General features: G+C 39.6%; 1 protein-coding gene across 1 annotated transcript in view; it reads left to right on the top strand.

Moving 5' to 3' along the window:
- Positions 1-27,914, top strand: part of OXCT1 (3-oxoacid CoA-transferase 1) — a 125,434-nt gene that overhangs the window by 76,428 nt on the left and 21,092 nt on the right. Inside the window, exons 12-14 of the mRNA XM_037902729.2 lie at positions 4,151-4,223; positions 4,983-5,058; positions 22,562-22,651. Coding sequence (XP_037758657.1) covers positions 4,151-4,223; positions 4,983-5,058; positions 22,562-22,651 — 239 coding nt within the window. The remainder of the gene's footprint in view (positions 1-4,150; positions 4,224-4,982; positions 5,059-22,561; positions 22,652-27,914) is intronic.

The following is a 27,914-nucleotide window of genomic DNA, read 5'->3' as shown; positions in this document are numbered from 1 at the left end:
TGTGAAAAAATACTTCCTTTTGTTAGTTTTAAACCTGCTGCCTATTAATTTCATTTGGTGACCCCTAGTTCTTGTGTTATGAGAAGGAGTAAATAACACTTTCTTATTTACTTTCTCCACACTGGTCATGATTTTACAGACGTCTATCATATCCCCCCTTAGTCGTCTCTTTTCCAAGCTGAAAATTCCCAGTCTTATTAATCTCTCCTCATCCAGCACCCATTCCATACCTCTAATCATTTTTGTTGCCCTTTTCTGAGCCTTTTCCAATTCCAATATATCTTTTTTGAGATAGGGCAACCACACCTGCATGCACTATTCAAGATGTGGGCGTACCATGGATTTATATAGATAATAAGACAGAAAATATCATATTGCCTCTATCCCTTTCTTAATGATTCCCAATATTCTGTTCACTTTTTTACTGCTGCTGCACACTGAGTGGATGTTTTCAGAGACCAGTCCACAATGACTCCAAGATCTTTCTTGAAGGGTAACTGCCAATTTAGATCCCATCATTTTATATATATATATAAATATATAACATATATTTAAATATATGTATATAGTTGGGATTATGTTTTCCAATGTACATTACTTTGCATTTATCAACATTGAATTTCATCTGCCATTTTGTTGCCCAGTCATGCAGTTTTGAGAGATCCTTTTGTAGCCCTTCGCGGTCTGCCTGGGACTTAACTATCTTGAGCAATTTTGTATCATCTAAAAATTTTGCCACCTCACTCTTTACTCCTTTTTCCAGATCATTTATGAATATGTTGAATAGGACTGGGCCCAGTACAGACCCCTGGGGGACACCACTATTTACCTCTCTCCATTCTGAAAACTGACCATTTATTCCTACTCTTTGTTTCCTATCTTTTAACTAGTTACCAATCCATGAGAGGACTATCCCTCTTATTCCATGACAGCTTACTTTGCTTAAGAGCCTTTGATGAGGGACCTTGTCAAAAGCTTTCTGAAAATCTAAGTACACTATGTCCACTGGATCCCCCTTGTCCACATGCTTGTTGGCCCCCTCAAAGAATTGAGTAGATTGGTGAGGCATGATTTCCCTTTACAAAAACCATGTTGACTCTTCCCCAACAAATTACGTTCATCTATGTGTCTGACAATTCTGTTCTTTACTATAGTTTCAACCAGTTTGCCCAGTACTGAAGTCAGGGCTTACTGGCCTGTAATTGCTGGGATCACCTCTGGAGCCCTTTTTAAAAATTGGCATCACATTAGCTATCCTCTAGTGATTTGGTACAGAAGCTGATTTAAATGATAGGTTACAGACTACAGTTAGTAGTTCTGCAATTTCACATTTGAGTTCTTTCAGAACTCTTGGATGAATACCATCTGATCCTGGTGACTTATTACTGTTCAGTTTATCAATTTGTTCCAAAACCTCCTCTAATAAATCCTCAAACTGGGACAGTTCCTCAGATTTGTCACCTAAAAAGAATGGCTCAAGTTTGGGAATCTCCCTCACATTCTCAGCTGTGAAGACTGATGCAAAGAATTCATTTAGTTTCTCCACAATGTCCTTGTCGTCCTTGAGTGCTCCTTTAGCATCTCGATCGTCCAGTGGCCCCACTGGTTGTTTAGCAGACTTCCTGTTTCTGATGTATTTTAAAAAAATTTTGCTATTACTTTTTGAGTCTTTGACTAGCTGTTCTTCAAATTCTTTTTTGGCCTTCCTAATTGTAATTCTACGCTATAATTACGCTTCATTTGCCAGAGTTTATGCTCCTTTCTATCTTCCTCACTAGGATTTCACTTCCACTTTTTAAAGCATGATAGACAGAGTGTGTGCGTGTGTGTGTGTGAGAGAGAGATACACTCTGCCTCTTTAAGTATACTGTCCTTGTAAGTAGATTGGTACTTAGCAGTCTGAAGCCTGCTTGTTCAGACACAAACAGCTGCCAGCAAGTTCCCTCCCTCCTGAGCCCTGTCGTTTCCGTCCCCCGCACTCTGTGGAGATGGGGGGATTGAGGGGAGGGGGACACCTTGATAGCGCCCCCTCCTCCTTCCTTCCCCTCCCCTACTCTGCACAGTAAGCAGGAGGCTCCTGGGAGCCACTGGCCAGGGACTCCAAGGCAGTGGGCAGGAACAGTGCGGCAGTGGGTGGAGGGGCACCTGAAGTGCATGGCACTTGATAGCCTGCTGGGTGGCTGCCCGGTCATGCATCTTAGAGGGAATTTAGGATACCTCTAATTAGGATACCTCTAATACCCCTGTAATTCACCCATTTCAGCTTCTTTTGGCAGGAAAAAGTGGTCTCACAGCTTTGAAATGGGAAAACTAGCATGTTAGGATTTGTCTGTTTGTTTTTGTTTGTTTGGGCGGGGTTTTTAGTTTAGTTTCACAATACAAAGTTATGCAATGCAGTTAATCCAAATCAGTTTAAACACAGGCCTTGCTTCTGCAGTGGGATCAGCTAGTGCAGAGACCTACACCCATATAGACTCCCATTGGTGTTAAAGGGACTCTGCATGGCCATAGGCCCACACTAGTGGATCCCAGTGCAGGATCAGGTATATACATCTGGTATTTTAGAAAGGGCATTTCATAATAATATAGATCTCCTCTTTAGCAGATCATGTTAGCTAGTACAGCTAAACTGAATAGCCAAATGAGATAAAGCACTGACGTATAACCAAGTTTATAGTTTAATTTAGCTGTACACTCCAGCAACTGCTCTCTGACTTGTAAAAATATTTGCCGCCTAGCTTAATTAATTGATTCTGTTATCACAGTGTTGTTTTTCCCACTTTGAACAGAGCCATCTCTGCAATATTACTCATGTATTATTTCAGTACCTAACAAAGTTTCACCAACAGCTGGCTGTGGAAATATTTTACATGGGGAGATTTTCCAAGGCACAAAAAGGAGTTAAACACCTACCTTTGAAAATCTCCGTGTGTGTGTGTGTGTGTGTGTGTGTGTGTGCGCGTGCACACAAGTTAAGCCTTGAGAATAATGTAATTTTTTTAAATTAAACAGTGTAAAAATTGCTCTTTAAAAATAATTTATCCTAAATTGGCAGCAATCATCTGGTATTTGAAGTATTCTTTCAAAAACATGTGGTAGAATTTGCAAAGAACTTGCAAGATGAAAAACGGGATTGGATATTTGTATGGGTATCATAGTTATCATAATTAATTATAACAAATTTTACAAGGGATATTAAACCTCATGCTTCAGGTTTTAAATCAATCTCTAACTATTAAAGATACCTCCTAGGAAAGACAGGAAAAACAGTACTTCTGGTGCCTCACCAGAAGTGGTGCTGGGAGGCAGGAAGGCGGTCCGGTGCTAGGTCTAGGGTTAAGATCCTTCAGGCCTTCCATGTGATTTGTCACGTGGGTGCCGGATAAGGCTTTGTGTGCTCCACTCACAGGACCAGGAACAGCTCAGGGAGCGACTGCTTAGCACATGGAGGCTGCTCACAAACATTCATTTTCTTGTACATGCACCTTGGAGACAAGAGAACCAACTCTGTCACGCATTTCCACGAGAGTAAATTCCCAGTCTGGCCTCCTCTTTTTGTAACATTTTCTGTCTTCTCCAGACACTTTCTTTCTGCCTAAAATTGCCCCACACTTTTCCCACAAATGGAATGAAAAGCTAAGTCCAATGAGGCAGTGGGATCTATCTGATCACCTAGAACTACATACTCCATCTTATTCTATAAAATACTTCCTGCTACTCACACTGCACAGTGACACTTGCCAATTGATTTGGTATCAGTATAACTCAGGTGCCAGTCTAAGGCCATGTCTGCATTACACTTACATTGGCACAGCTGTACGGATACAGCTGCGCCGCTGTAAGATCGCTTGTGTAACCACTCTATACCGACGGGAGAGAGCTCTCCCATCAACGTCATAAAATCACCTAAACAAGAAGTGGCAGTTATGTCGGTGGGAGAAGCTCTCCTTAATTCATGGCCTAATTCAGCCCCGCCCAACTCCCTCAAGCCATTCTTACAGAATAACCTCCCACTCCCATAATTCCAAAAAGCTTACACCAATAAATATTGACAGAGTCTGGTGGAGTTTGACATGACAAAGATCCCTTCCTATTGGATTTTCCTAAAGAACACTAGTTCTGTAAATATAACAGCCCATTTCTTTTACAGGTAAAGAGACAGTCACCGTTCTTCCAGGTTCCTCCTATTTCTCTAGTGATGAATCATTTGCAATGATTAGAGGGTATGTAACAGAACTCCTAATCTGTTAAAATGCTGAACAGAATAGGATGAGTCACTAACTAAACTAATTAGTAATGCTCTGAAATGTGATTATCATTTAACAACCTGTAAAACTATTGTGGATGTTCAGTGAAAATTTACAGGAGGATTAGGTCAGGCTACTGGAAACTGAAATATTCAACTGACTATGACTGATAGATGCTATAAGGATGTTTGCATCTAACACCACTTGACTGTATCTAAACACATTTATAGCTGTGTTTTAAACGGCTACTTTTTAGTCACTTTCTGAGGAATCTAATCTGTACTTGCACGCTGTATATTCTCTTTACTCACCTTGTGTCTGCAATCCTGATTCTGCCTTCCTGATGGAAATTCACCATCTGTACCTGTTTTTTGTTTGTTTTTTCGGAGAGGAGGTTGGATACAAACAAACACTAAACGATAATGTGTCTGAAAAGATAATCAGTGCACATAATATGTGAAGGAGTGCATTTAAAAATGTGAGTTCAGAGCTGATTTACTGTGAATGCAATTAACCAAAACCAGACAAAAATAATCATGTTTTTGAGGCTCAGAAGGCAGAGAGAAATCCAGATTAGTACTATGTGTAAAGTGACACACTGCTCAGTTCCTCTGTTGTTTACTACCATTTTTAGGAGCTTTATATGATATATTAAGACAGTGAACAAATAACTTGGTTGGATTTGTGGGCTATTATTTTAACACAGTATGCTAATTGCACACTATCTTTTACCAGAGGTCATGTCGATTTGACAATGCTTGGAGCAATGCAGGTGTCTAAATATGGTGATCTGGCCAACTGGATGATACCTGTAAGTAAACACTTGTACCATGAATGCACTTACCTTAGAACAATACAAATGTATTTTTCCTAGCTTCTTTTATAACAACGGTGTTTCGAAACTGCAGTTCCTAAACTGATAGCAGAGAGGGAGAGAGATTGAGACAAGGGAGGATACATTTTAAATGAACAGTCACAGGTGCCTAACTTCAGTTAGTTATTTTTAATAAGTGTTCAAAAACTGGAGATTTAAGGAGCTTTGAAGACATTTGATAGTGGAACCATTGCACCAGACATAGAATTTTTGTTCAACATCTTGAGTTCCTGGAGACTTTCACTGTAAGATGTGTACTGTTTCTTTAAATCTGTGGCAAGAAGACAGGCACAAAGGAAAGAGTTTAGGCAGAAACTGGGCTGTGAGGCAGAGAAAAGGAGAGAACACGTTCAGCTTCAAGGTCGATACTGTTTTCCTTCAATATCACCAGCTCCAAGCATTCATAACTCCTGAGCCAGGCCTCCAAAACTGAGTTTGTATTGGAAAAGAATGAAATTTTTAAAATAATGATGTTGGGGTCTTTTTATTTGCCTCCTAGTTTTTGAGCTGTTAGGGTTCCCATTTTCAAACTTTTCTGAGTTTCCTGCAGTTTAGAGATTTGTTGCATGCATTTTCAGTAGCTCTCAACACAACATCAATACCAGTAGGGAGCAAAGAATGTCTAACTACAGAGAGATGATATAGGGCTTGAAGTTGGTAGGAAAGAAGACAGCCCTACAACCAACAGTCAAAGCAAATTCCTCTTGTAGGGAAACTGGAGATTCTAAGATTTCCTGGCTGAAAAAATAAGAAAGTTGGACATGTTTTGGGAAGGGGCTATGAGGAGCATAAGAAGGTTTACAGCAGTATATATTAAGGTCACTGGTTCTGGCTGCATATAAGTGAAGCCAAAATATTACAGTCTAGTGTTTGTCCTGTGATTGTTTTAAACTCATTTGTCTTTTTCTGATAGTCATTCACTTGTCACGTGAGGGACTAATGTTGCTAGTTAGATGGTTTCAGAACTCATTGGCAAAAACCCCTGAGCAAAGATGGGCACAACTACTAATCTTGCCTTCATTTACAGTTACTTATTCACTCACTTATTTTCTTGAATTTGATGCCATTGTCAATAGGAGCTATGGGTTTTCACAGCTGAAATGGTGAAATTCTAATCCATGAGGGGGAAGCATGAGTTTGACCCATTTCCAGTGGTACCATATGGATAAAAAGAATAGCTTTCAGGACAATCTGATGAAATTTTTGCAGGCAGAAAACCCTTTGATTATTGTGAAAAATTCGAGCTAAGAATTAATATCCCTTCTCTGTGAACCTGTAATGTTTCACTGATGATTGGGCGTCTTTTATATCTTAACCTAGTTTAGGGAACCCGGAGGATGATCAGGTATGCTGTTGGGCCAATACCTCTCATATTTGGACCCTAATATTTTCATTAAGTCAACTGTGCATTTCTTAAGATGCTAATTAGTACTAGATCTTTATGTAACTTGCCATTGAACCTAATTTGGAACATATTGTATTTTTGTGTGTGTCTTGAGTTACAAAAATCCAAAATAAATAATAAACTCCGCCTCTTTTGGAAAGGAGAAGAATACTGTGAAAAAAGGGAAAGAATCAAATTATATTTTTAGTCCCTGATATGATTTATGATCTGCATCAAGATGAGATTAATATGAGGTCACCATATATGTTTCTAAAAAGAGTCAAGGAGCTAATGGACTGAAGCCCAATGTAGTTAAAATTAGAGTATGGGTGATTTATTTATTACAGCTATGTTTTAGAGAGTTCAGATTTCCTTTTAAAATAAATTTTGTATCTAAATCTTATACCAGTTAGATGGGCAAATGATTATCAGTCTGATATACCATAGATGCAAGTCTCCTGAGGACTGTGTAAGATATCGTTCTCTTTATGTCATCTTTTGAACCACTTTTATTTTCTCTTCATATTGAATTAATACAGTTCTGTCAGAAGACTTCATCTTCTTTGTTTTGCAGAGGATGTGACTATTCATTACATAATGCAGAATGAACTAATTATTTACCTACTGGTTTGCAAAAATTATTTTGAATCATTGCATTCTGGATCATAAAATGTGTTTAAATGACACACACATAAACATTTTTCAATCTAAATTTCTGGGGTTTAAACCTAAGTTATATTTCTTATTGAAATATTTTTCCTCAGTGTCACTCATTGAAAAAAATAGTTTTTGTTACACACGCTAGGGATTTTTCTTGTCTTGGGGGAGATATGCTCAACTGAATTTTTGAAGTGGTTTTTTTTTTAGTGTGAGTGTTAAGAAAAAACAGTCCTCGAATGGGAGATTGCATGGGTCATATATATTTGAATTGGAAATGCTCTAAAAGTGTAGTATATAGAAATGACAGCAACATATATACAGTGTTTCCACTTCAAACTACAGTTACAGATGGAGTTCAAATGAGGTCCTCAATCCTACACTAGATTCCAGTGGCATTCTGTGACATTGTGCAGAGTCACATTAGAACTCCATGAGTACAGAGGTCTGCACTTGGAAATCCTGATGATGGATCCGGGTCATATTTCAAGTATTTTTACTAGCATATGCCACCTCGGTAGTGGTATTATTATTTTTATTATTTATTATTGAGCTAAAAGTCTATATCAACATCTAGTCTATCAACAGAAGTCTGTCCAAACATTTCTTAATGCTCTAAAGAATGTTTGGATTTGATCACTCAAACAGTTGCCACATAGGAAGGATTCTTTTCTCTTTGCTCACTTACACTATTCTTGTAATGGTACAAGGAGACCAACAATGTTTCCAGCTATTGTGCTTTTGCTGCAGGTGCAATTTGAGGTTTTGATTTTAATCTGGACATCTTTAGGGTTTGAGTCCTTAGCCAAATTAAGTCTAAGCATTAGTCTATCTTAGACTAATGTTCTTTATTGATGCCTTTCAAGTATATTAACATATCTGTGGATTGTGGGCATGTCCTTCAACGTAGAGGTCCCCTGACTCTCTGGAGTTCACTTCTTCCCCAATCCTTAGGACCAAAAAAGGCTGAGTTTAATGCTCATATGCACCGCAAGACCTTTGTTTACTCAAGCTTTTTGTGAGAGGATTGCTAGAAAGGAGTTTGAAGTGGTTGTTTAGAAGGTGTTATTTTGTTTGCTTTATTATTTTTATAGTAAATACATCTTGGAGTTGAAAAGAGGAACATTTTATAAATGGAAAAATAAATAAAAGATAAACTGCTCCCTGCTGTACAAAGTACTGCTCAACCCACATGCAGTGTTGCCTCACGTACCTGGTGCATCCCCTCTGAAAAACAGGCATTTTCAATTACACTATCAAAGGTTGCTGTAGTACCTCTGACTGAAGAAGTTAACCAAAAAGTAGGCATTTAAGTGTTTCTCAGTCTTTTTCTACCTTCTGTTTTAAATAAGACAATATATCATCATTATTAGGTGACTTCACTGAGCTTTATATATCCTTTTTTGTTGCAAGATTTATGTTGAATAATATACAGATACTTTTTTATTGCAAGAAGCTAACAATCAGGGGAACTTAAAGTTCCATTTTATTGTATCATTTTTCACTTAGCTTTCTATTTTCATAGTTTCATCGTTTTTATATGCCATAAGTCTCTGCTTAGTGGTATTTCCATCAGTTGGAGGCAAGTAATAATCCTAAACCTTCAAGTTTTGAATAAGTATCATAGTGAAACTATTCTTCCTCTCCCTTAATAGCTTGATATCACTCAAGCACTGATGCTTATATTTGTATTTGCATACATTCATAATGAGGAAATCAACTGGGAAGGATTGTTAAAATAATTGTAGCCCTCTCCTCCTTCCCTTCTTCATTAACTTTTAATGAGAGTTTTGGGGTAAGAAGAGCAGTATGTCATTCTAAACATCCTACAAAATGCAAGGCTCGGGATACTGGTCTGCTCATGGGAAGGGGGGAGCTTGTTCTTAATCACAGGTTCTTGATGACAGGCTGACTCCATAAAACATGAAGGTTTATATCCTTTCCATGCGAATGTTCATTCCATTTTCCCTTCAGGGCCCCTGACTATCTTTGCTTGCCTCTTAAGGTTGCACCCCAGCCCTTCCTCCAGCTTTTTCAGCTCAGACCGTCCCAGGCTCCTTCCTGGCGCATCTGAGGTGGGGCCTTCATTGAGATCTTTGCTCACACCCTGGCACTGCAACCTTCCCAGCACTTATATCTCACTGAGAAAATTTTATTGCCTTTATATCACTTCCTTGGTGGCAAGCTTACAACTCTATTTGCCCCTGGAACACAAGCCTCAGAATTCCACTAATCTGGGAGGAAGCCAGGCACAGGTGGGCACTTACCTTTCTTTAAGGCCTACTCTGGCACACAATCCCCTCTTTGTTCACTTTGTTTAATTGTTTTTTTTTCTTTTGTATGCCACAAAAGGAAATGTCTCTCCCTCTAAGGAGCTCAGGGTAAAATTTTCAAAAGTGCCCAGGTCACTTAGGGGCTTAAGTTTCATTGAATTTCAATGAAACTCATTGCCGGCTCAGTAGAAGGTAGACAGATTGCCAATCACAAATGTTAACCTTTTGTGATTATATATTCTGTTAAAATAATAATAAAAAAATGACTGGACTATGTCTCCTTTCACTTTGTCTCCATATTGTTTTTACCTGTGCCAGTGTATCTTTTTCTATTGTGTATTTCAGTGTCTGTTTTCCTCACTCTTAATCTTCTTGTGCCCAGTAATATTTTCCCCCATCCCCATCCTTTTCTTTCCTATGCTTTAATCTCATTCCTTCTTCTTAATATTTTTTTCCCTGTCTCTATCTCCCCTCCAGGAATCCTCTCTCGTCCACTGCCCAGCACCTCACAGCACTCTATCCATGTCCCCCAACAACCCAGCACCCAGTTCTTTCTTTCTCTCCCTCACTCATCCACTGCACGGATCAGTCTAGGAGTTTGTTGCTGCAAAAACTGTGTGTGTTCCATTCCCTACAGACCACAGTAGAATGTTTAAAAATAATGACACATTATGTTCTGTAGTATTTCTAATTCTCTATTTTTCTAAGTTCCCTACATAGTGAAGTAAGTTTTGGAGTAAGCTATAGCACCTTTCACAAAAAAGTAGCAGGGGATCTGATATTGCCTGCCAGTGGGGTTTCTTTGACTAATGATGCTTTTGCATTGCTAAAATAGCCCCAAGCCATTAAACATCAAGCTTTAAGAGAGGAGAGGAAAAAAAGATTAAAAGTGATGGATTATGCTTCCAAGGGATTCATTAATATTAATATAATAAATACTGGTGCTGCTGATATGATGTAACAGCAAATAAACCTTTGAACCAGTGACAGAGATGCCCTGTGGCTAAAGGTTGATGAATCTTATAGAGTAAATTTTGTAAAACTTCTGTGGGTTCCATGTCAATAGATAAAAATTTCTTCCAAACTTTTCCCTGCTGTATTACCATCACTAATGTGAAGGGAACGTGCTCTGTCTTACATAATGGTTCTGATTTAATAAAATACCGTTTTGGAAGATCTGTAATACATAAGAACAACAGAATATGGCTAATAAATATGCAGAATATTGCGTCCCAATTGTACACCTTATCAACCGGTAGTTTAAGTAAGCTTGCAAGTAATTAGATGCAATGCATTAAAAAAGTGGTGTATCCTTTTGTGTAGCATCACACCAGTTCTGGAGATAGAACACTAGGTTTTCTAACCATCAAAGTTATCTGTATGTGCAGCTGTCTTCCCTATAGTCAATTTTAAACAGTTACAACTCATGACTAAGAGAATTAACTCTATCTCTGCATATTCTTCTGCCGTAATCTAAAGTCTGATGTTGTGGTAGCTGCTCAGTTAGGGTTTTGGGTCAGGAGGACAAGGCTCATGTAAATGAACACATTAACACACACAAACACATACACGATAGCTATTAATTGTTAGTTGTGCTTATAGCACCTTTCACTCCCAAAGATCCCAAAGTGCTTCACAAGCTGTAGGCAATTCCAAGCTATCTTGTGCAGGTGTACGTGGTAGGGAAAGGGAAAAGGCAGAAAGAACCTTTAATTCTCTGGATTCCCCTGGCACAAGAGCAGGCCAAGATACAAACCTAGTACTCCCTTGAGCACTAGGGAAGAGGCCTGACTAATGCACCGAGAGACCCTCTATGGCTCTAAAGTAGCATGCTCAGCCATCTTAGTGGTGGATCGGACCTTCGGCCCCTTAGACACCTGCTGCCTTCAGACACAGGTGCTGTGGGGGAATGCATATTGCTCCTTTTTATGGAGCAGTAGCAAACAATGTTGCAGAGCTTCTTGTCCCTGACCCCTCCTGCTTGTGGTGGTGTTGATGTAGCTGACAAGGCAGGTTGGCTGTAATAAAAATTGGAGCAATATCAAAATTCACTTTCATTTTTTAAAAACTGATTTTAATCTGAAACATTTGGATCGAGATTTTCAAAAGTGACTAGCGATTTTGGGTGCCTCCATTTTTTTAGGTTCCCAACTTGAGGCACCTAAAAGGATCCTGATTTTCAGAAAGCTGAGTACACACTTTGAAAATCAGGCCTGTCTATGGGGTCTCAAGTTGGGCACACAACAGCTAAGGCTGAGTTGCTTGGAAAAAATTGGCTTGATGTTTTAGAAATATCAGCCTAAAATCTTAATGCTGTACATCGAATCCCAGATCTCACTTGGAGCAGCCAGGATTAAAGGGTTAATAATGAAAAGAAAACCATCTAATGAAAAGAAAACCAGAGTACAAAAATACTGACCTTTACCAAAGATTAACTTTGCAGGGAAGCGATGAAGAAGGCCAGTTCCAATTTAATAACATTTTATTTTAATTTGCTATCTGTAGAGATCAGTCTAACCTAGGACATTAGGAAAGTAATGCTATACATTAAGTGGTAATTTTTCACCCAGTCTTAAACATTTGTGCACAGCTTTCAATGAGCATCTTTTTTTGAGACCAGTTGAAAATCTGGTCTTCGGTGCGTTAGAAAAACAACATAGCTGTTCCGTTTGCACCTGACCCGAAGCTAACTCATGTCAGTGGAGAGACTGCTATTTATTTCAGTGGGCTTTGGATGAGAGCTTGAGTGAGCTGTTACACTAATAGTAAACAATAGAAAAAATTAATATAAAGGGAATCCCTCCTTTGGATTTCCCAGTATGTTGTAGTTTCTCCATGTTTGCCTCTTAGGTCCTGAACGTGCAAGCACTTATGCACATGCTTCACTTTAAGCATGTATGTAGTCCCACTGCCTTTACCAGGGCTGCTCAGATCTTTGTAGGATCAGGAGCTTAGATTGTAAGCTTTCAGAGCAGGAACTGACTTCATTTTGAGTCAGTGTTCAAGCCACTACCAGCACACAAAAAAAAGTAATAATACAGTTACTTAGGCCAGGTCTACAATATGGACCTAACTTGGTATAACTACATCGCTCAGGGATGTGAAAAATTATACCGGTCTTAACACACCCCTGCCCCCGCGCTGTGTCAGTGGGAGAGCTTCTCCCACCAACATAGCTACCACCTCTCAGGAAGTCTCTCCTGTCAGCACAGGAGCATATTCACTGAAGCGCTACTGTGGCTTAGCTGCATCAGTGCTGTTGTGCTGATGCAGCGTTTTAAGTGTAGACCTGCCCGTGGTTGTAGAGCTGAGAGAAACTCTTTCCCCATTGAGATGGTTCACATTTGAAACAGGGATTTTCCTAAGAGTTTGTTTAATCAAGAACAAAACTTCACCAGCCCATTTTCCTGGCACAACAGTAGTTTTCACCCACAAAACTCCTCTCTGTAAATAATTCTAAGTGAAATTGTGAAAGGTTTCTCTTGTCTCAACAAGTCAACAACTGTTACTTTTCCACCATTTTGCTGATGACATTAAGATTTCACACAGATCTCATTGGCTTTGTAGCTGTCGGTCAAGGTCAGTGTGAATCTCCTTACTGATAGGGAGGATGTGACTGAAAATGTAAGAATAATAGGAGACACTGCCAAATCTACTGTGTTTCCCTGTAGATTATGGATTTTTTCTGCAGTCTGCCTGGAAATTTAAGCAATTAGCTGTTGTCAGAGTTAAAGCAGGGATTTAATATGAAATCGAAATCGAACAGTGTGTGTGTGTTATGAATTAGCTGTAGCACTAAAATGTTTCAAAGTCATATTCTCTCTGGCTTCTCTTTTATCATTTAAATCATGGGCCAGATTCATTCTTGGTGCAACTCCAATGAAGTCAGTGAAATTACAGCAGGGATTAAGTTGGGGAAATATCTGTAGAAAAAGCTCAATGGTGAGATTCATTCAAGTGTGTAGAGTAGCCTCCCAAGTGAAGTGGCAGAAGCTACCACACTTAAGAAATTTAAAACCAGGAAAAAGTATGAAGAAATTGTGTTGTAAGGACCATTCCTTTCCTGGCAGAGGGTGGGCTTGATAACATACCTGATCAGTCTCTCCCATTTATAATTTCTAGTGTTCTGTGAATATTGAACATTGCACATTTATTTCTTGCTTCCAAATTATACATTAAGATGCAAGACATTCAATGAGAAGCATACTTCTTCTTTCATCATTATTGTAGGTAGTGGAATGATTACCTACTGCTGCAAAGTAAGCAACTAAGTGCTATATAAACAGATAATATTCGGGCTAATTACGTTTATTAGATTTGTACATCTCTGAATGTTCATGGGAGCTGTGCTGCTAATTTCCAGTGCATTTTTGAGCAGCTACCCCAGACTGCATGAAAACAAATTAGGCATGTTGCAGAAAATATGGTGGGGGCAGATCTGTTAACTCAAGACTGGGGAACCTGCAGTTACCTGGATTCTCATGCTTATCTGAGTTCTACGGTTTGCAAGTGGTGATATTATTTAAATTATAGACAAAAGCATTAACTTCCTTGCAGACATCTGCTTTCTAAGTGAAGCATGTAATGTTGATCAGCTTTCTAGTTTCACCTGCCTCTCTCCCAACAAATACATACCTGGAAATCCTGCAGAGCCCTTATTGCACATAATTACTGCCATAAAGAGGCCACTGCAGGGTGAAAGGAAGAGTAGAGCATGTTGTATTAGCTCCATTTCTCCTTCCACTGCATGTGAGGCTTTTCTGTCCTATTTTATTTTGATTTGCTCTTCCCCACACTTCATAGCGTAGGGGGAGTACAGGGCTCATAATCGGGATGGTTATGGGTGCTCTCCTAGACATTTTTATTGGGGGGAAATGAGAAATCTGACTTGCACAGCTTCCTACAATGAGCAGCTTTTTCAGACTAAAACTATTCACTGCCTATTTCAAAGACAAGAAGATATGTCAAAAAATCCTTGATCCCCGGGTTAGTTCTAGAATGGAATGGCACTTGCAACCTTAACTGTGGAACCATAATCACTGGGTGAGCACGGATGTTATGTAATGCAGTTCTTGGAATTAACATTTAATAATCACTACAGAACATGCACTACATTTTGGTGGGGCCATGTACAGCTAAATGGAAAGCTTAACTTGATGCTCTCTAGCCCTGTCATAGTAATTTACATCTTCATATAATGCGTGCATTTGAATTCTGCACAGAATTAAGACATTGGTTTAAGTAGCTCTTGAGATGCACTTTCAGTGCTTTCATTTGAATTTCACTTTGCAGTTTTAATTCAGTGCCAACAGTCATTTTGAATTAGTTTTATGGGAAACTAACTTCATAAAAATTGACTAACTTTCCTTTAGGCATATGTCATATTTTAAATTACTTCTCTGTTATAGAAAATAAATATTTAACATCCTCAGCACAGTCATTTTTAAGCATACTAAATTTTAGGAAAAAGATATTTGGTGAAATTTTCAAAAGCTCATAAATTATTTAGGAGCCTAAATCGCATTTTCAGAAGTGTCTAAATCCCATTGAAAGGCTCTTTTGAAAATTATATCCATTGTCTTTTAATTCCATGTTTTGTTGTGGAAGTTCAATGGGAAATGGGTGTTCAACACTTTTGAAAATAAGGCCACCTATTTAATGGCTAAATATGTATCTAGAAGTTAAATTTAGACATCAGTTTTTAAAAAAATCTTTGCCATGTGTATATCTAATAGCATGTACATACACAATTATTGCATTCAAGGACTTTAACTGTTTGCTTCTGCGTTATTTCTTTCACCCACTCAACCGCCACAAAAATACCATTAATGACTTCCTAGTATTCCTTGTTAATGTTCTTTCAGTTAGTCTTTCTGAGTAAAATCTAATCTGGCTGTCAGGGATGGCAATATAATTACAATAATTCTGTAATTGTGCCATTTGAGGCCCTGCAGTCACTGAAAAAAATGACAGAGCAAGTATATTCTAGAGCAATTCATCTTCAAGCTCTATCCAGTAAAATCTTTTCTCCATTGGGGAAATGGAAAATAAAATACTGGAAGAAGAGTGATTTTCTTTTTTGGAAGTAAGCTACTGTAAGCATAATTTCACTTGTGAACAGAGTATATTGATGTGCAATGTTAAACTTACACTATTTATATAGGCACATAATTATTTTCTTTATAAAACATTCTGTATCCTCTGAGATCTTTTCTTTATAATTGTAATTCAGGGCTTCCCTGGAGCTTGCTGATATACTGATAATTTTTTTCAACTCCTACAAAAACACCTAATGCAGATTATATTTCCTTGTTGTATGCGTCTCGCTTGAATCCTTCACATACACAAGTGGTGACAGCAGCCTTATGGAAGATGGAGGGGCTTCCAGGGCTAATGTAGGCTGGGGATCCATGAGTACCACTGAGGCTCACTAAGTAGACAGGCAGAGCAAAAAACTCTCCGTACAGGTTTCAGGTTCACCTTTTGAGCAAGCCCCATTCCTTGTGGCCCCGTGCCTCCCAGCAGAGATAGCACCACAGAGGAGTTAGGTTAGTCTAATCACCGTTACCCTCATTCACTATTTCCTGCAAGATCTAACCCCTTTGCTTAGCAAGGAGGCTGGAAATAGCAACTGATTCCCATATCTGCCCCTCCCCAGGCCTATCCAACATGTTCCACTAGGCCAGCTGAGTCCAAACCAGGATCTCCTTCGAGTGTAGGAATAGGAAGGTAGGGGAGTCATGCTGACTCTACTCCTCTCCATCTGGTTGGTTTTGTGAGGTTTTCCTTAGCTCCACGGCATGAAGGCGAAGGAAGCATCTGACTCTTGGAAATTAATCAGCATTAATGCCAAATTCCCATTTCTTTCCCCATCCTAGGCAGTTTGTTCAAAATCCTTCCAGATAGTCACTTAAAAGGTGAACTTGAACTGAAACACTACTAAGTAGTTAAATCAGTCACTCTGGTTATTTGATGGCTACCTGCATCACTAGGTGGAGACGGTGTGAAAATTGTGGTTTAGCTGATACAGCTTCAAAGTAACAGCATTCACAATGGCGTGCAAGAGTTTCTGAAGCAACCCTTTTATTAATCCAGAACACAGAGTGAAGCATATGGTTTCTTATCACAGGTTGACAAAGGAAAGGCAGACAACATTCATATTGATTTAATATATCCTGATAGTATCCAGCCGACTGATGTGATAAGCCTAGGTGCTGGAACAATTTTTATATGGGGGTGCTGAAAGCCATTAAACTAAACTGTAAACCCTGTAAATGATGGAAACCACTTCAAACCAGGGGGTGCTGCTGCATGCCCAGCTCTCCTAGTTCCAGCACCAATGGTGATAAACTACTTACAGTGTGTTTAAACTTGAGGCATATGACTAGCAGTGAGCATGGACTAAGGAATTGGTCTCAGTTTCCTCTTACGGTGTGTGTTCACTTAAACCCTCATTTCTTGATCACACAGGGAATTATTAGAGCTGTTCCTTCATTTGCTTAATAACCCCAGCTCTTTTCATTGGATCCCTCTGGAGTATTCTTTATTCCTATGACTGGCACAGGTTCTGCTCTGTACCATGCGGATATTCTTAGAAAGTCCCTTTGGTAGGTGCAAGCCACCATGAACCTCAGAGGGAGCAAAATATGCAGGGCATCTTTACAATATCTGTACAGTGTCCGCAAAAAGAAAAGGAGTACTTGTGGCACCTTAGAGACTAATCAATTTATTTGAGCATAAGCTTTCGTGAGCCACAGTTCACTTCCGTGACTTCCCAAGGTATCTTTAAATTCAGCCTGAACTGCTGAAAAGGTGGCAGTAGGAGGGAGAATTCATTCCATCCCTGTGCACTTTTTGTAGCAGTTATGCTGGCACAAAGGAGAAGGAAGGCAACAGTAAGCCTCTTCCTACCCCCACTTTTGTAAGTATTCCTATTTTAGGGAAGGCGAAGAGCTGATTTGAAAAACTTTCTTCCTAATCCCAACGCTGATTGATAAAGAATGTTCTTATTATAATGCATGTCGTTAGGGAGAATTTGAACCAGTGCACTAAAATAGATCTTTCCTCTGGATTCCCAAACAAGTTCCATTAATGTATTTAGAAGCGTACAATGCTCATTTAAAGAAAAACAGCACCCAAAAAAGTACAAACCCTGAATCCTGTACAAGCTTGTGGGGGAGGGGTATAATAAATTTTAGTGTATTTCTATCTGTTGCCAATTTTAAAATAATTTTGGTTTTTCCAAGGAGTTGACTAAAGCAGTTAGTCTCTTTACTTTCAGGTTATTTAATTACAACATTTCTATTAAGAGTGTTTAATCAAGTTGCAGAGAGTGACCTATTGTACCTACTGCATTTTATCCTATTTAAGAGAAAATTAGATAGCAATTAACACTCTTAACTTCTATGTTAAGTGAAACAGTGTAGTTCTGCCTCTCAACCCAATGCCTCCTTCAGTGCCCACTGCTATTAGCCCTAATTAGCTTTTAGCAGAAATTTCATGTAACTGTTGGCTGCTGTTGCAGGCAGTTTCCAGGAAGAGTAAATATTTATTTTTAAGACAGTCTTCATTTTGAGCACAAGGCACTCAAATCATTTAACGAACAATCTGGTATATGTTGACTGCAATTAAATCTAGCATTGAGCTTTAAAAGTAACAGAAATCCCTTGTCAATGTGCAGCGATAGTAGGAGGTATAACTGAGGACCGAGAGCTGTGTTTTCACTTAGAACAGACCAAGATCTGCTCATTTGCCTTTAGTCTGAGGGCCCATTTTCAGCATAAAGGAACAAAAGTGGCTTTCTGAGAAATCATGGGTTTGGGAGCCCTTAACCCTACTTTGCACATACAGACTGGCATGACCCTATCTGACACTAGTAGGGGCCACAGAGAGAGAAAATTCACAACCTGATTTCCACACTTCTATTGGCAGCAACATGTATCTGGCCCAAATAGTGATGTTCAATTTTAGTAATATGAAGTTATTTCCCTTGCAGAGCACATAACTTCAAATAGTTGTATGATGTTTTTTCAGCCAGTTTCTATTCAACCTCTTTAGAATGCTCTTCTTCCCCTCCCCACGTGACTAATGTGTGGGGAAAAGCCAATCAATCGGAGTTCTGCACATGGATGAAGGGCAGTATATGGTCCTTAGGCATCATATGCTTCTCTAAATGCAATTTAAACATTAAGGTGCTCAGGAGCTTGAACTTAGCACATGCTTTTAAGTGCCTTGCTGGTTCAGGACCTTAAACTGGTGAATGAAGGGAAGGAAAGAAATCCCCAGTTGCACCATTGATTAAAAAAAAGAGCATCCCATTAGCAGCGCAGGCTTGATGCAAAGGGCCAAAAGATCCTGTGCTCAACTTACATTCCCTCCACATACATGGAGGGATGCAATATCCTCCTGCCTGGGCCATAGAGGAGAATATCTCCAGCTGCAGACTTGCCATGCTGCACCATCAGCATCCTTTCTCACTGAGTCCTAATCTACATGGCTCTCCAGATAACTAAAGGAAGCAAAACCAGCCAGGGACCCTATAAGGGGGCTTCAACATTATCATGTGGGCATGTTAATGACTAGGGTGGCATAATCCATAACTCCACCATGAAAGTTTTGCAGGGTTAATGAGGAAACAATGCCACATCTTTAGCTATCCCTGCACCATGCCCTAGATAAGTGTCTGTGCAAGGTTGCTGATAAGACAATTCAGCCTCTGCAGAACTCTGTATTTCCAGGTTTCCAGGGAAAAGTTTGGGTAGTGCTGTCAATTAATGTCCAATGCACAAATCTGAGTGGCTGACACAGAGCAGCACTCTCCCAAGGTAAATGTTGATACTCCTTCTAGGATTGCAGTTTCAAACAAATATTTTGTAAAGTATCATTAAAGCAAAGTCTCCCAAGTTGTGTTTTTTTATTTTTGGAGAGGGTTCAAAATGCTTCTTATAATTACTAAAGATGCTAATCATAATCAAGTGCTAGTAAATTATTTACATTTTGAATGAAAATCTCTTGATTTAATACAAATTATTAATATATGGCCTATGAACATATTTTAAGTGATTTAATGTAGGTAGAAAGAGCTGGGGAAGCTTTGACAGTTGGCCGTTGTTTTTCACCTTGCAAAAAATGCAGAAAAATGCAATTTTCCATGGATATTTGTTTCTCTGTGGTAAAGAAATTTCCTCTGAAGTTGCTGTCCAAATTGGTAATGGAATTAGCTTTTTTTCTGTATGATATGATACACTGTATGCTTTATGTCATGGATCATAGTTATGCACTGCGCTGCCTTATTGAAGTATGGGACAGCAGGAAATAAATGGAAAAGAAAGAATTATCAGGGGAAAGTTTTGCATTTGGAAACTCCCCATATGTATATCTCTTTCCAGGCTGTTTGACCTAACACTGTTACGTTTTCCATACACAAAAAGAAAAACATGTATTTCAGTCAAGATTACTTATTTTCGGTTAAAGAAAACAGCCAATCAAAGGAAAAACAATGATAAAACCTTCACAACAGAAAGCAGTCTTTTCTCACTTTGTTAGGCCCTTATTCTCAAATTGCCCGACAGTCTTATCCACAGCACACAGGTAGGCAGAGATTGACAAGCCATTTAATTTAATGATGCAGCACGCAGAAAACCGTAGCTAAATATTCACTACAAGCACTTATATCTAATATAGCATTGCGTGCAGTTATGTATTTGGGGGGAAACAGATTATATAGGCTCTATGGTGATGGTAACAATCTTTTCTTCCACTAGTATCTCTTAGGACAATGTAAACAGAAGCTTCTGAAGTTAGACATTTTAAAATTAGCAGATAACTTTTATCCAAGAGGTCTAAAAGAGCTTGTTCAGGCGCTCGCTGGAACATTAATGTTGATTTTCAAGAAGTCTTGGAGCGCTGGGAAAGTTCCAGAAAACTGAAAGAAAGCTAATGTGCCAATTTTTAAAAAGGGTAAATGGGATGATCTTGGTAATTATAGGCCTGTCAACATGACATAGATCCTCTGCAAGATAATGGAGCTGCTGACCTGGGACTCGATTAATAAAGAACTAAAGGAAGGTAAAGGAATTCATGCAAATCAACATGGATTTATGGAAAAATAGATCCTGTCAAACTAATTTGATATTTTTTTTTGTTGCGATTACAAGTTTAGTTGATAAAGGTAATAGTGTTGACATAATATATTAAGACTTCTGGAAGGTGTTTGACTTGGTACTGCACAACATTTTGATTTTAAAAAAGCTAGAACAATATGAAGTTAGCATGGCACACATTAAATGGATTAAAAACCATATTCAGCTACCTGAATTTAACTGCAAATGGAGAGTCATAATCAAGTGGATCTGTTTCCAGTGGGGTCCTACAGGAATTGGTTCTTTGCCTTGGGCTATTTAACATTTTTGTCAATGACCTGGAAGAAAACATAAAATTGTCTCTGATAAAGTTTGCAAATGAGACACACATTGGGGGGTGTTGTAAATCATGAAGAGGACAGGTCACTGATTCAGAGCAATCTGGATCCCTTGGTTAACTGGGCAAAAGTAAACAATGTATGTTTTAATGTGGTTAAATGTATACATTTAGGAACAAAGAATGTAGGCCATCCTTACAGGATGAGGGACCCTATTCTGGGAAAGAGGGACTGAAAAAGATTAGGGGGTCATGGTGGATAATTAGCTGAACATGAGCTCCCATTATGATGCTGTGACCAAAAGAGCTAATGTGATCCTGGAATGCATAAACGGGAATCTTAAGCAGGAGTAAAGAAGATATTTTGCCTCTGTATTTGGCACTGGTGCAACCACTACTGGAATACTGTGTCCAGTTCTAGTGCCCACAAATCAAGAAGGATGTTGGTTAGTTGGAGAGTGTTCAGAGAAGAGCCACAAGAATGATTAAAGGATTAGAAAACATGCCTTTTAATGATAAACTCTAGGAGCTCAATGTGTTTAGCACAAAAAAGAGAAGGTTAAGAGGTGACTTGATTACAGTTTTAAGTATCTACATGGGGAACAAATATTTAATAATGGGCTCATCAATCTATAGGGAAAGGTATATAATGATCCAATGGCTCGAAGGTGAAGCTAGACAAATAAGGGAATAAGACTGGGAATAAGGCGTAAAATTTTAACAGTGAGAGTAATTAACCATTTGAACAATTTACCAAGCATTGTGGTTGATTCTCCATCACTGACAATTTGTAAATCAAGATTAGCTGTTTTTCTAAAAGATATGCTCTAGGAATTATTTTGGGGAAGTATTGTGGCCTGAGTCACAGGAGATCAGATCAGATGATCACAATGGTCTCTTCTGGCCTATGAATTTATGTCACACTTTAAAAGGAATAATGCATGTCATAAAAGTAGGAAACATTGCATGGCTGAGGAACAAAGAGAAATCAATATTGATCCATATTTATTTATTTAGCTATTTCCAAAACAACATAACAAAGAGCTCTGGTGTGAAATAGAGACAGCAGCTTGAGCTGCCATAGTGCTAAACCCATGGTTTACAAATCAGCACAAGCACAGATCTTTTTGTTGCAAATTTTTAGCCAACAAAATTTTCTTCTGCCAAAAGAAAAGGAAACTTCCAGCACTTCCCTGCGGCCCGCTGCTTCCCGCAGCTCCCATGGGGACCAATGGGAGCTGCGGGGGGCCATGCCTGCAGACAGTCAACCTCAGCAAAATGTCTTGCAGCCCCGCAATCAGCTTACCCTGATGGGCCGCATGCAGCCTGCAGGCTGCAAGTTGCCTACCACTGACTTAAGTCCTTTGCTGAATTGGCACCTGTCTCCTTTGTCTTCAGTTGAGTTACACCAACAATGGCATTAACCATGTGTTTTGACTCATGATTTTCTTTCTAACCATGTTAGATAGTGCAGTCGATTCTTAGAATGGGGCAGCAGAATATAACTGGCTGCATGTTTCCTTACAACATTGTTCTGTCAATGATATGATATACAGTACTTTTTTTGTATAGAAAACTGGCACACATGCTTGTCTTTCTGAAAAGATTTAATCTCAGTGCAGCAAAACGTTTGTCTCATTTTAAACTGGTTCCTCTTGTAGTAAATATATCAAGGCATTTGACTCTTCTTTTCAAAATTCTGTTTTAGGGTAAGATGGTGAAAGGAATGGGTGGGGCTATGGACTTGGTGTCTAGTGCACAAACCAAAGTGGTCGTCACCATGGAGCACTCAGCCAAGGTAAAGCTTTATCTCGTCCTTCTAGATGTTAAGATCTAAATCAATATTTTGCACTATAACAAAAAGTTACTTTATCTACCTTGTGGAGATTCTTGAGAATGTTGCTGTTAGTTGCAGTAGAAGTTCTAACAGGTGTTTAGGACACTTATTTCTTTCTTGGGTACAAATCTTTGACTTAAAAAAATTTAGTATTTTTACATCAAACACATTCTTGAGTGATTTTATGTAATTTTAATGTGTGTGCAAAGTGCTGGATCTACAGCAGATGCTGTAGATGGTACTTGTTCTTCACCTTCCAACCGACTGGAAAAGTGAAGTTTTCTATGGACATTCGTTTCACTGTGAGGAAAAGAAATTTGCCATTGAAATTGCTGTCCAAATTGATAGTGACAGATCAATGAAACAAACCTTATCTGCATGATTTCATATTGCTGCATCAGAAATACAAAGTTAGAGACTTTCATTTTTGGTAAACAATGAATGCTGAGACTCTAGAGTAAACAATCCAGGGTCTAAGTGGCAACCCTGCACTTTGGGAAACATTGCAATATTGGTTGGACACTTTGATTGCTTAGGAGAGTTGTGTGTTGTCTTTTAACTGCTAAAATATTAAAAATCTACCTTTTTTAATTCACAGTTGAACTAAACTTGTAGATGGTGGTAGAATATAGAAAGAAAAAACAAAAAAAAAGTATGGTAAAACAAAGGGATCTCCTCTCCACGCCCCCCCCCCCCACAATGTATTCTGGGATGGTTTTCTTTATCTTCTTCATCAGAAGCATCAGGGATGGCTGCAGCTGGAGATGGGACATTGGACGGTGTGGGCCAAACTTCTGATGTGGCATTGATCATTTTCTCATGCAGGTGCTTTCCTGACTAGTTCTTGCTCAGATGCTAACTGATCATCATATGTGGGGTCAGAAAAGAATTTTTCCCAAGTTAGATTGGCAGTGACCTTGGGGTTTTTTCACCTTCCTTTGCAGTGCATGAGTTCAGGTCACTTGCCAGGACTATCTGGGTATATCTCACTTAATCATTTCTCTTCCATTGAGCATCGGTGCACCTTGGTCCCTCCTATTCTCTGCCAAGGGCACATAGTTGTCTAGTCTTCTGTGGACTCTAATACTATGGTCTAATTTCTGTTGTTGGATTTAGTGCGCGGATGCTGGGTGGTGTTGGGGGAGGTCAGATTAGATGATCTGGTGGACCCTTCAGGCATATAACAAAATAACAATGGTAGTTTTAATGAAAACTAACAAGGCACTGGAAAATGGTTTATAGAATCTTTCACAGGTTCATCCGTAACGAAGGACAGTAGTAAATGAAAACCACCATCACCACAGAGCAGTTCAGGGGTCTATGTGAAATGAGTTGGTGTGCTCACTTGATCACCAGGGGTTGTTCCTCAGAAGATGGTTGAAGCAGATTGCTGAAGCATTGTGGGGGAAGTTTACAGCCATTGCCCACGTTGCCTCTGTTCTTCGGATAAAGGATAGAGTTGGCAATCTGGCACCTCAAGCACTAATTAAAAGAAAAATAAATTGTATCAAACCCTGCAAGCTTTACAGGGTTATTATACGAGTTCTAAAGGCATTACAGTATAAAATAAGCAGCCGAATGGTGGATCAGCATTCGTGTCACATTCCCGTCAGTACCCAGTCTTGGCTGGGGAAGGTAATGATCCAACCAGCGGACCAAATTTGGTGATGAATCCTGGTCCTGTTCCATCTGAGCCATGTTGCACATATGCTAAGACGATGATCTCTGTTCAAGTCACAGGGGATAAAAGACCAAATCTTTTGCTTGTATAAATTGGTGCTCCTCCCTTGAAGTCAAAAGAGCTGTGTTAATTTATACTGGCAGAAAATTTGGGCCAAACTCTCCCAGTTGCCTTTACTTGTGAGCACTTTACATATGAGCTTTCTGTGCTGGGAGTGTTTGTAATACTGAACCTTACATTAGTAGCATGTGTGACGGGTTCCCCCCAGGGTGCCACCTGGAATTGGGTATCACTGAGCCCCCTGACCCACCAGCATGAGCTCCCTCTCACACTGTACTGCTGTGACAAGCTGCAAAGACCTTCAGCCTGCACTTTCACCAGCATTCACACAGGTAGGGACACACCCAGCTCCAGTTACATGCAGGCTCTCTAACCACCAGCTTCCCAGTATGGGACCCCAGAGCAGTACCATCCTGCCCTAATCAAATCTGGCCAGTATATGGGTTTAATACCTGGTCCACTTCTCCCTCATTGTGAAGAGATCATACACACTTGTGGTAACCAAGCTGAGATTTTCCCCAAGCACTCTAGTCAAAATTCACTGGCTTAGATTAAAACAAAAACAAGTTTATAAACTACAAAAGATAGATTTTAAGTGATTATACGGGATAGCAAACAGGTCAAAGCAGATTACCTAGCAAATAAACAAAGCAAAATAACCTAGCAAATAAAAAAAATGCAAACAAAGCTTAATATACTAGATAAATTGAATATGAATTAGCAGGTTCTCACCCTAAAAGATGATGCAAGCAGGCTGCTGATTTTTAAGGGCAAGCTACACTTGCTTTACAACTTGGAATCCCCAAGTGTTACATACACAGGCTAGAAATCCCTGTAGCCTGGGTCCAGCACTTCCCCCAGTTCAGTATTTGTTCCTCAGGTGTTTCCAGGAGTCTTCTTGTGTGGGGAGTGAAGAACCCCAGATGATGTCACTCCCTACCTTATATAGCTTTTGTGTATGGCAGGAACGCTTTGTTCCAAAGCTTGGTTCCCAGACCAGTCTGTTGAAAAATATTGACATCCCAAGCTGGAGTCGAGCATCACATGGCCTGGTCACATGTCCTTGTAGAGTCATAGCAGCTATTACTTACAGGCTGTCTGGAGTGTTCCCAGGAAGGCTCGCCAGGTGGGAGATAAGCTTCTCCGAAGGACTGTTGTTCTTTCTAATGGCCCATTACCCTGAATATGCCCTTTGCAACTAGCTATTTAGACTGAAAGCATCTCATCTAGTGAGCATTACCCAAGTGTGATTACATTTGAAGTACAGATACATAGTATTTATAACTTCAGATACAAAAATGATACATGCATGCAAATAGGATAATCATATTCAGAAAATCATAACCTTTCAATAACCTCTCACATGACCTATCTTGCATAAAATGCATCACAGTTATGCTATAACCATATCATAATAGTATCACTATGAGGAATATGGGGTGCAGTGTCATGGCGTGTATTTAGGGGATTAATTAAGCTTATATTAATTTACCAAATCCAAAGTTTCTTCTTGCATTTTTAATGAACTGTCAGTTATATATTTTGCTAGGGAAGACTTCTAAAATAATAGATTCCTGGCACTCAGATTAAGGTGTTGCTCTTTCTCACTGTACCAGCAAAACAGGTTCAATACAGAAATTACCTGTGTGAGTTCTTTCACTTTGTAAACTAACAAAAAGTACATTGCATATGGTAGTAATCTTGCATATTAAAGTATTTCATATTGATTTTGTTCTAAAATAACTAATCTTAGAAATGTTATTTTGTGGGGGGGGAGAAAAAGATTTTGTACAGGGAGTACATACTGCATGGAGCCAGTGAAGAGGCTCAGTGTTTGAAATCTGTAAACTTCCTAATGAGTGCTATATATGAGACCACCTAATTGGTACTATAGAGGGCCGCATGATTATGCTAATGTCACATTTAAGTGTCTGGTACATATTCTGAAGAGAATTGCAGTGCATAAATATCAAGCAAATGAAATAAAATAAGCACTGGTAGTTTTGAAAAAGCTGTTTATAGTGCAAAAGAATACTTTAGCTTCACAGTGAAAATTATGTCAAGTATTAACAAACAGAAATCTTATTTTATCTTAGAAAGTGTTATAAACTGTTTTATACTGCACCGCACTGCTCTGCAATAGATCTTTAATAGAGAGTAGTCATAGTAAGGGCTTGTCTACACTTACATTTTATAGCTCTAACCAGTGATGAGCTGCCAAAAGCTGAAGAACCGGTTCCTTCAGTCGCTCCAGGTCTTTGGCGGCACTTCGGCAGCATGTCCTTCAATCACTTCGGGTCTTCGGCGGCACTGAAGGGCCTGCTGCCGAAATGCCACCAAAGACCCGGAGCGAGTGAGGGACCCGCCGCCGAAATGGCGCCAAAGACCCAGAGCGAGTGAGGGACATGCCGCTGAAGACCCGGAGCACCGCCAGGTGAGTAAAAACTAAAAAGGGATTCTCAGGGGAGCCTCTCCAGCTGAGAGCTCAGGCAGGCCGGACAGGACAGTCCCATGGGCCGGAGTTTGCCCACCCCTTTAGCAACTGGTTTTAAACCAGCTTCAAAATTTAACAACCGGTTCACGCAAACCGGCTCCAGCTCACCACTGGATCTAACTTGCTGGATCAGGGGTGTGAAAAATCACCCCCTGAGCGCAGCAAGTCTGAGCACTTTAAAGCACTAGTGTGGACAGGCACCGAGCGCTGGGAGCTGCACTCCCACCTCCATAAGGGGTTTAGCGCTGAGCGCTGGATTACCAGGAGCACTGGGAGAACTCTTTCCCAGCGCTCATGCGTGACCACACTTGCACTTCAGAGCGCTCCCACGGCAGCGCTTTGAAGTTTCTAGTGTCACCATGCCCTCAGACTCAGTTTGGTACTTGCTTTCATGCATTTCCTTGTGATACTTTCAGGCTGCCTGAGAAGACTTCTCTTTACACTCAGTTGATGTCAATGAGACGGCCTTTGTCTTTAAATTGAAAACAGCTGAGGGTTCAGATCTGATTGGAGCACTCAGCAACTTGCAGAATCAAACCCTTAGATTATAAGCTCTTCAGAACAGGGACTGTCTCTTACTACGTGTTTATACGTTGCTTAGCATAATGGGGTCTCAGTCTTGGCTGGGCCTTCTGGGAACTACCATAACACTATTACTATTAATAAGCAAAAAGATTTTTTTAAAGTCTAAATACAGAAGCAAAACATTCTTACTTTGAGAGGACTCCAGAGCCCCTCTCACTGATTATTCCTATCAGGGTGAATTTTGAAAAAGACTTACAGACTACAAACCCTGCACAGATATGGTCCTCCCAGAGGCAAAAAGGCACTTACTCTATCCCTCATTCAGTAGAATAGCTGTATCACAGAATGGGCAGGGTTTTAAACCTTGAGATTTTCATTCCGCCATAGGCCTGATAGTCCTGGATTCTGAGGCAGCTAAGTAACAAAAGTCTAATGCTATCTACATAATTAGTATTATGTTGCCA

This window comes from Chelonia mydas, chromosome 5 (assembly GCF_015237465.2).
Source record: "Chelonia mydas isolate rCheMyd1 chromosome 5, rCheMyd1.pri.v2, whole genome shotgun sequence".
NCBI lineage: Eukaryota > Metazoa > Chordata > Testudines > Cheloniidae > Chelonia > Chelonia mydas.
Note: the sequence above shows the minus strand (reverse complement) of the source record. Positions and strands in the feature narration are given on the sequence as shown.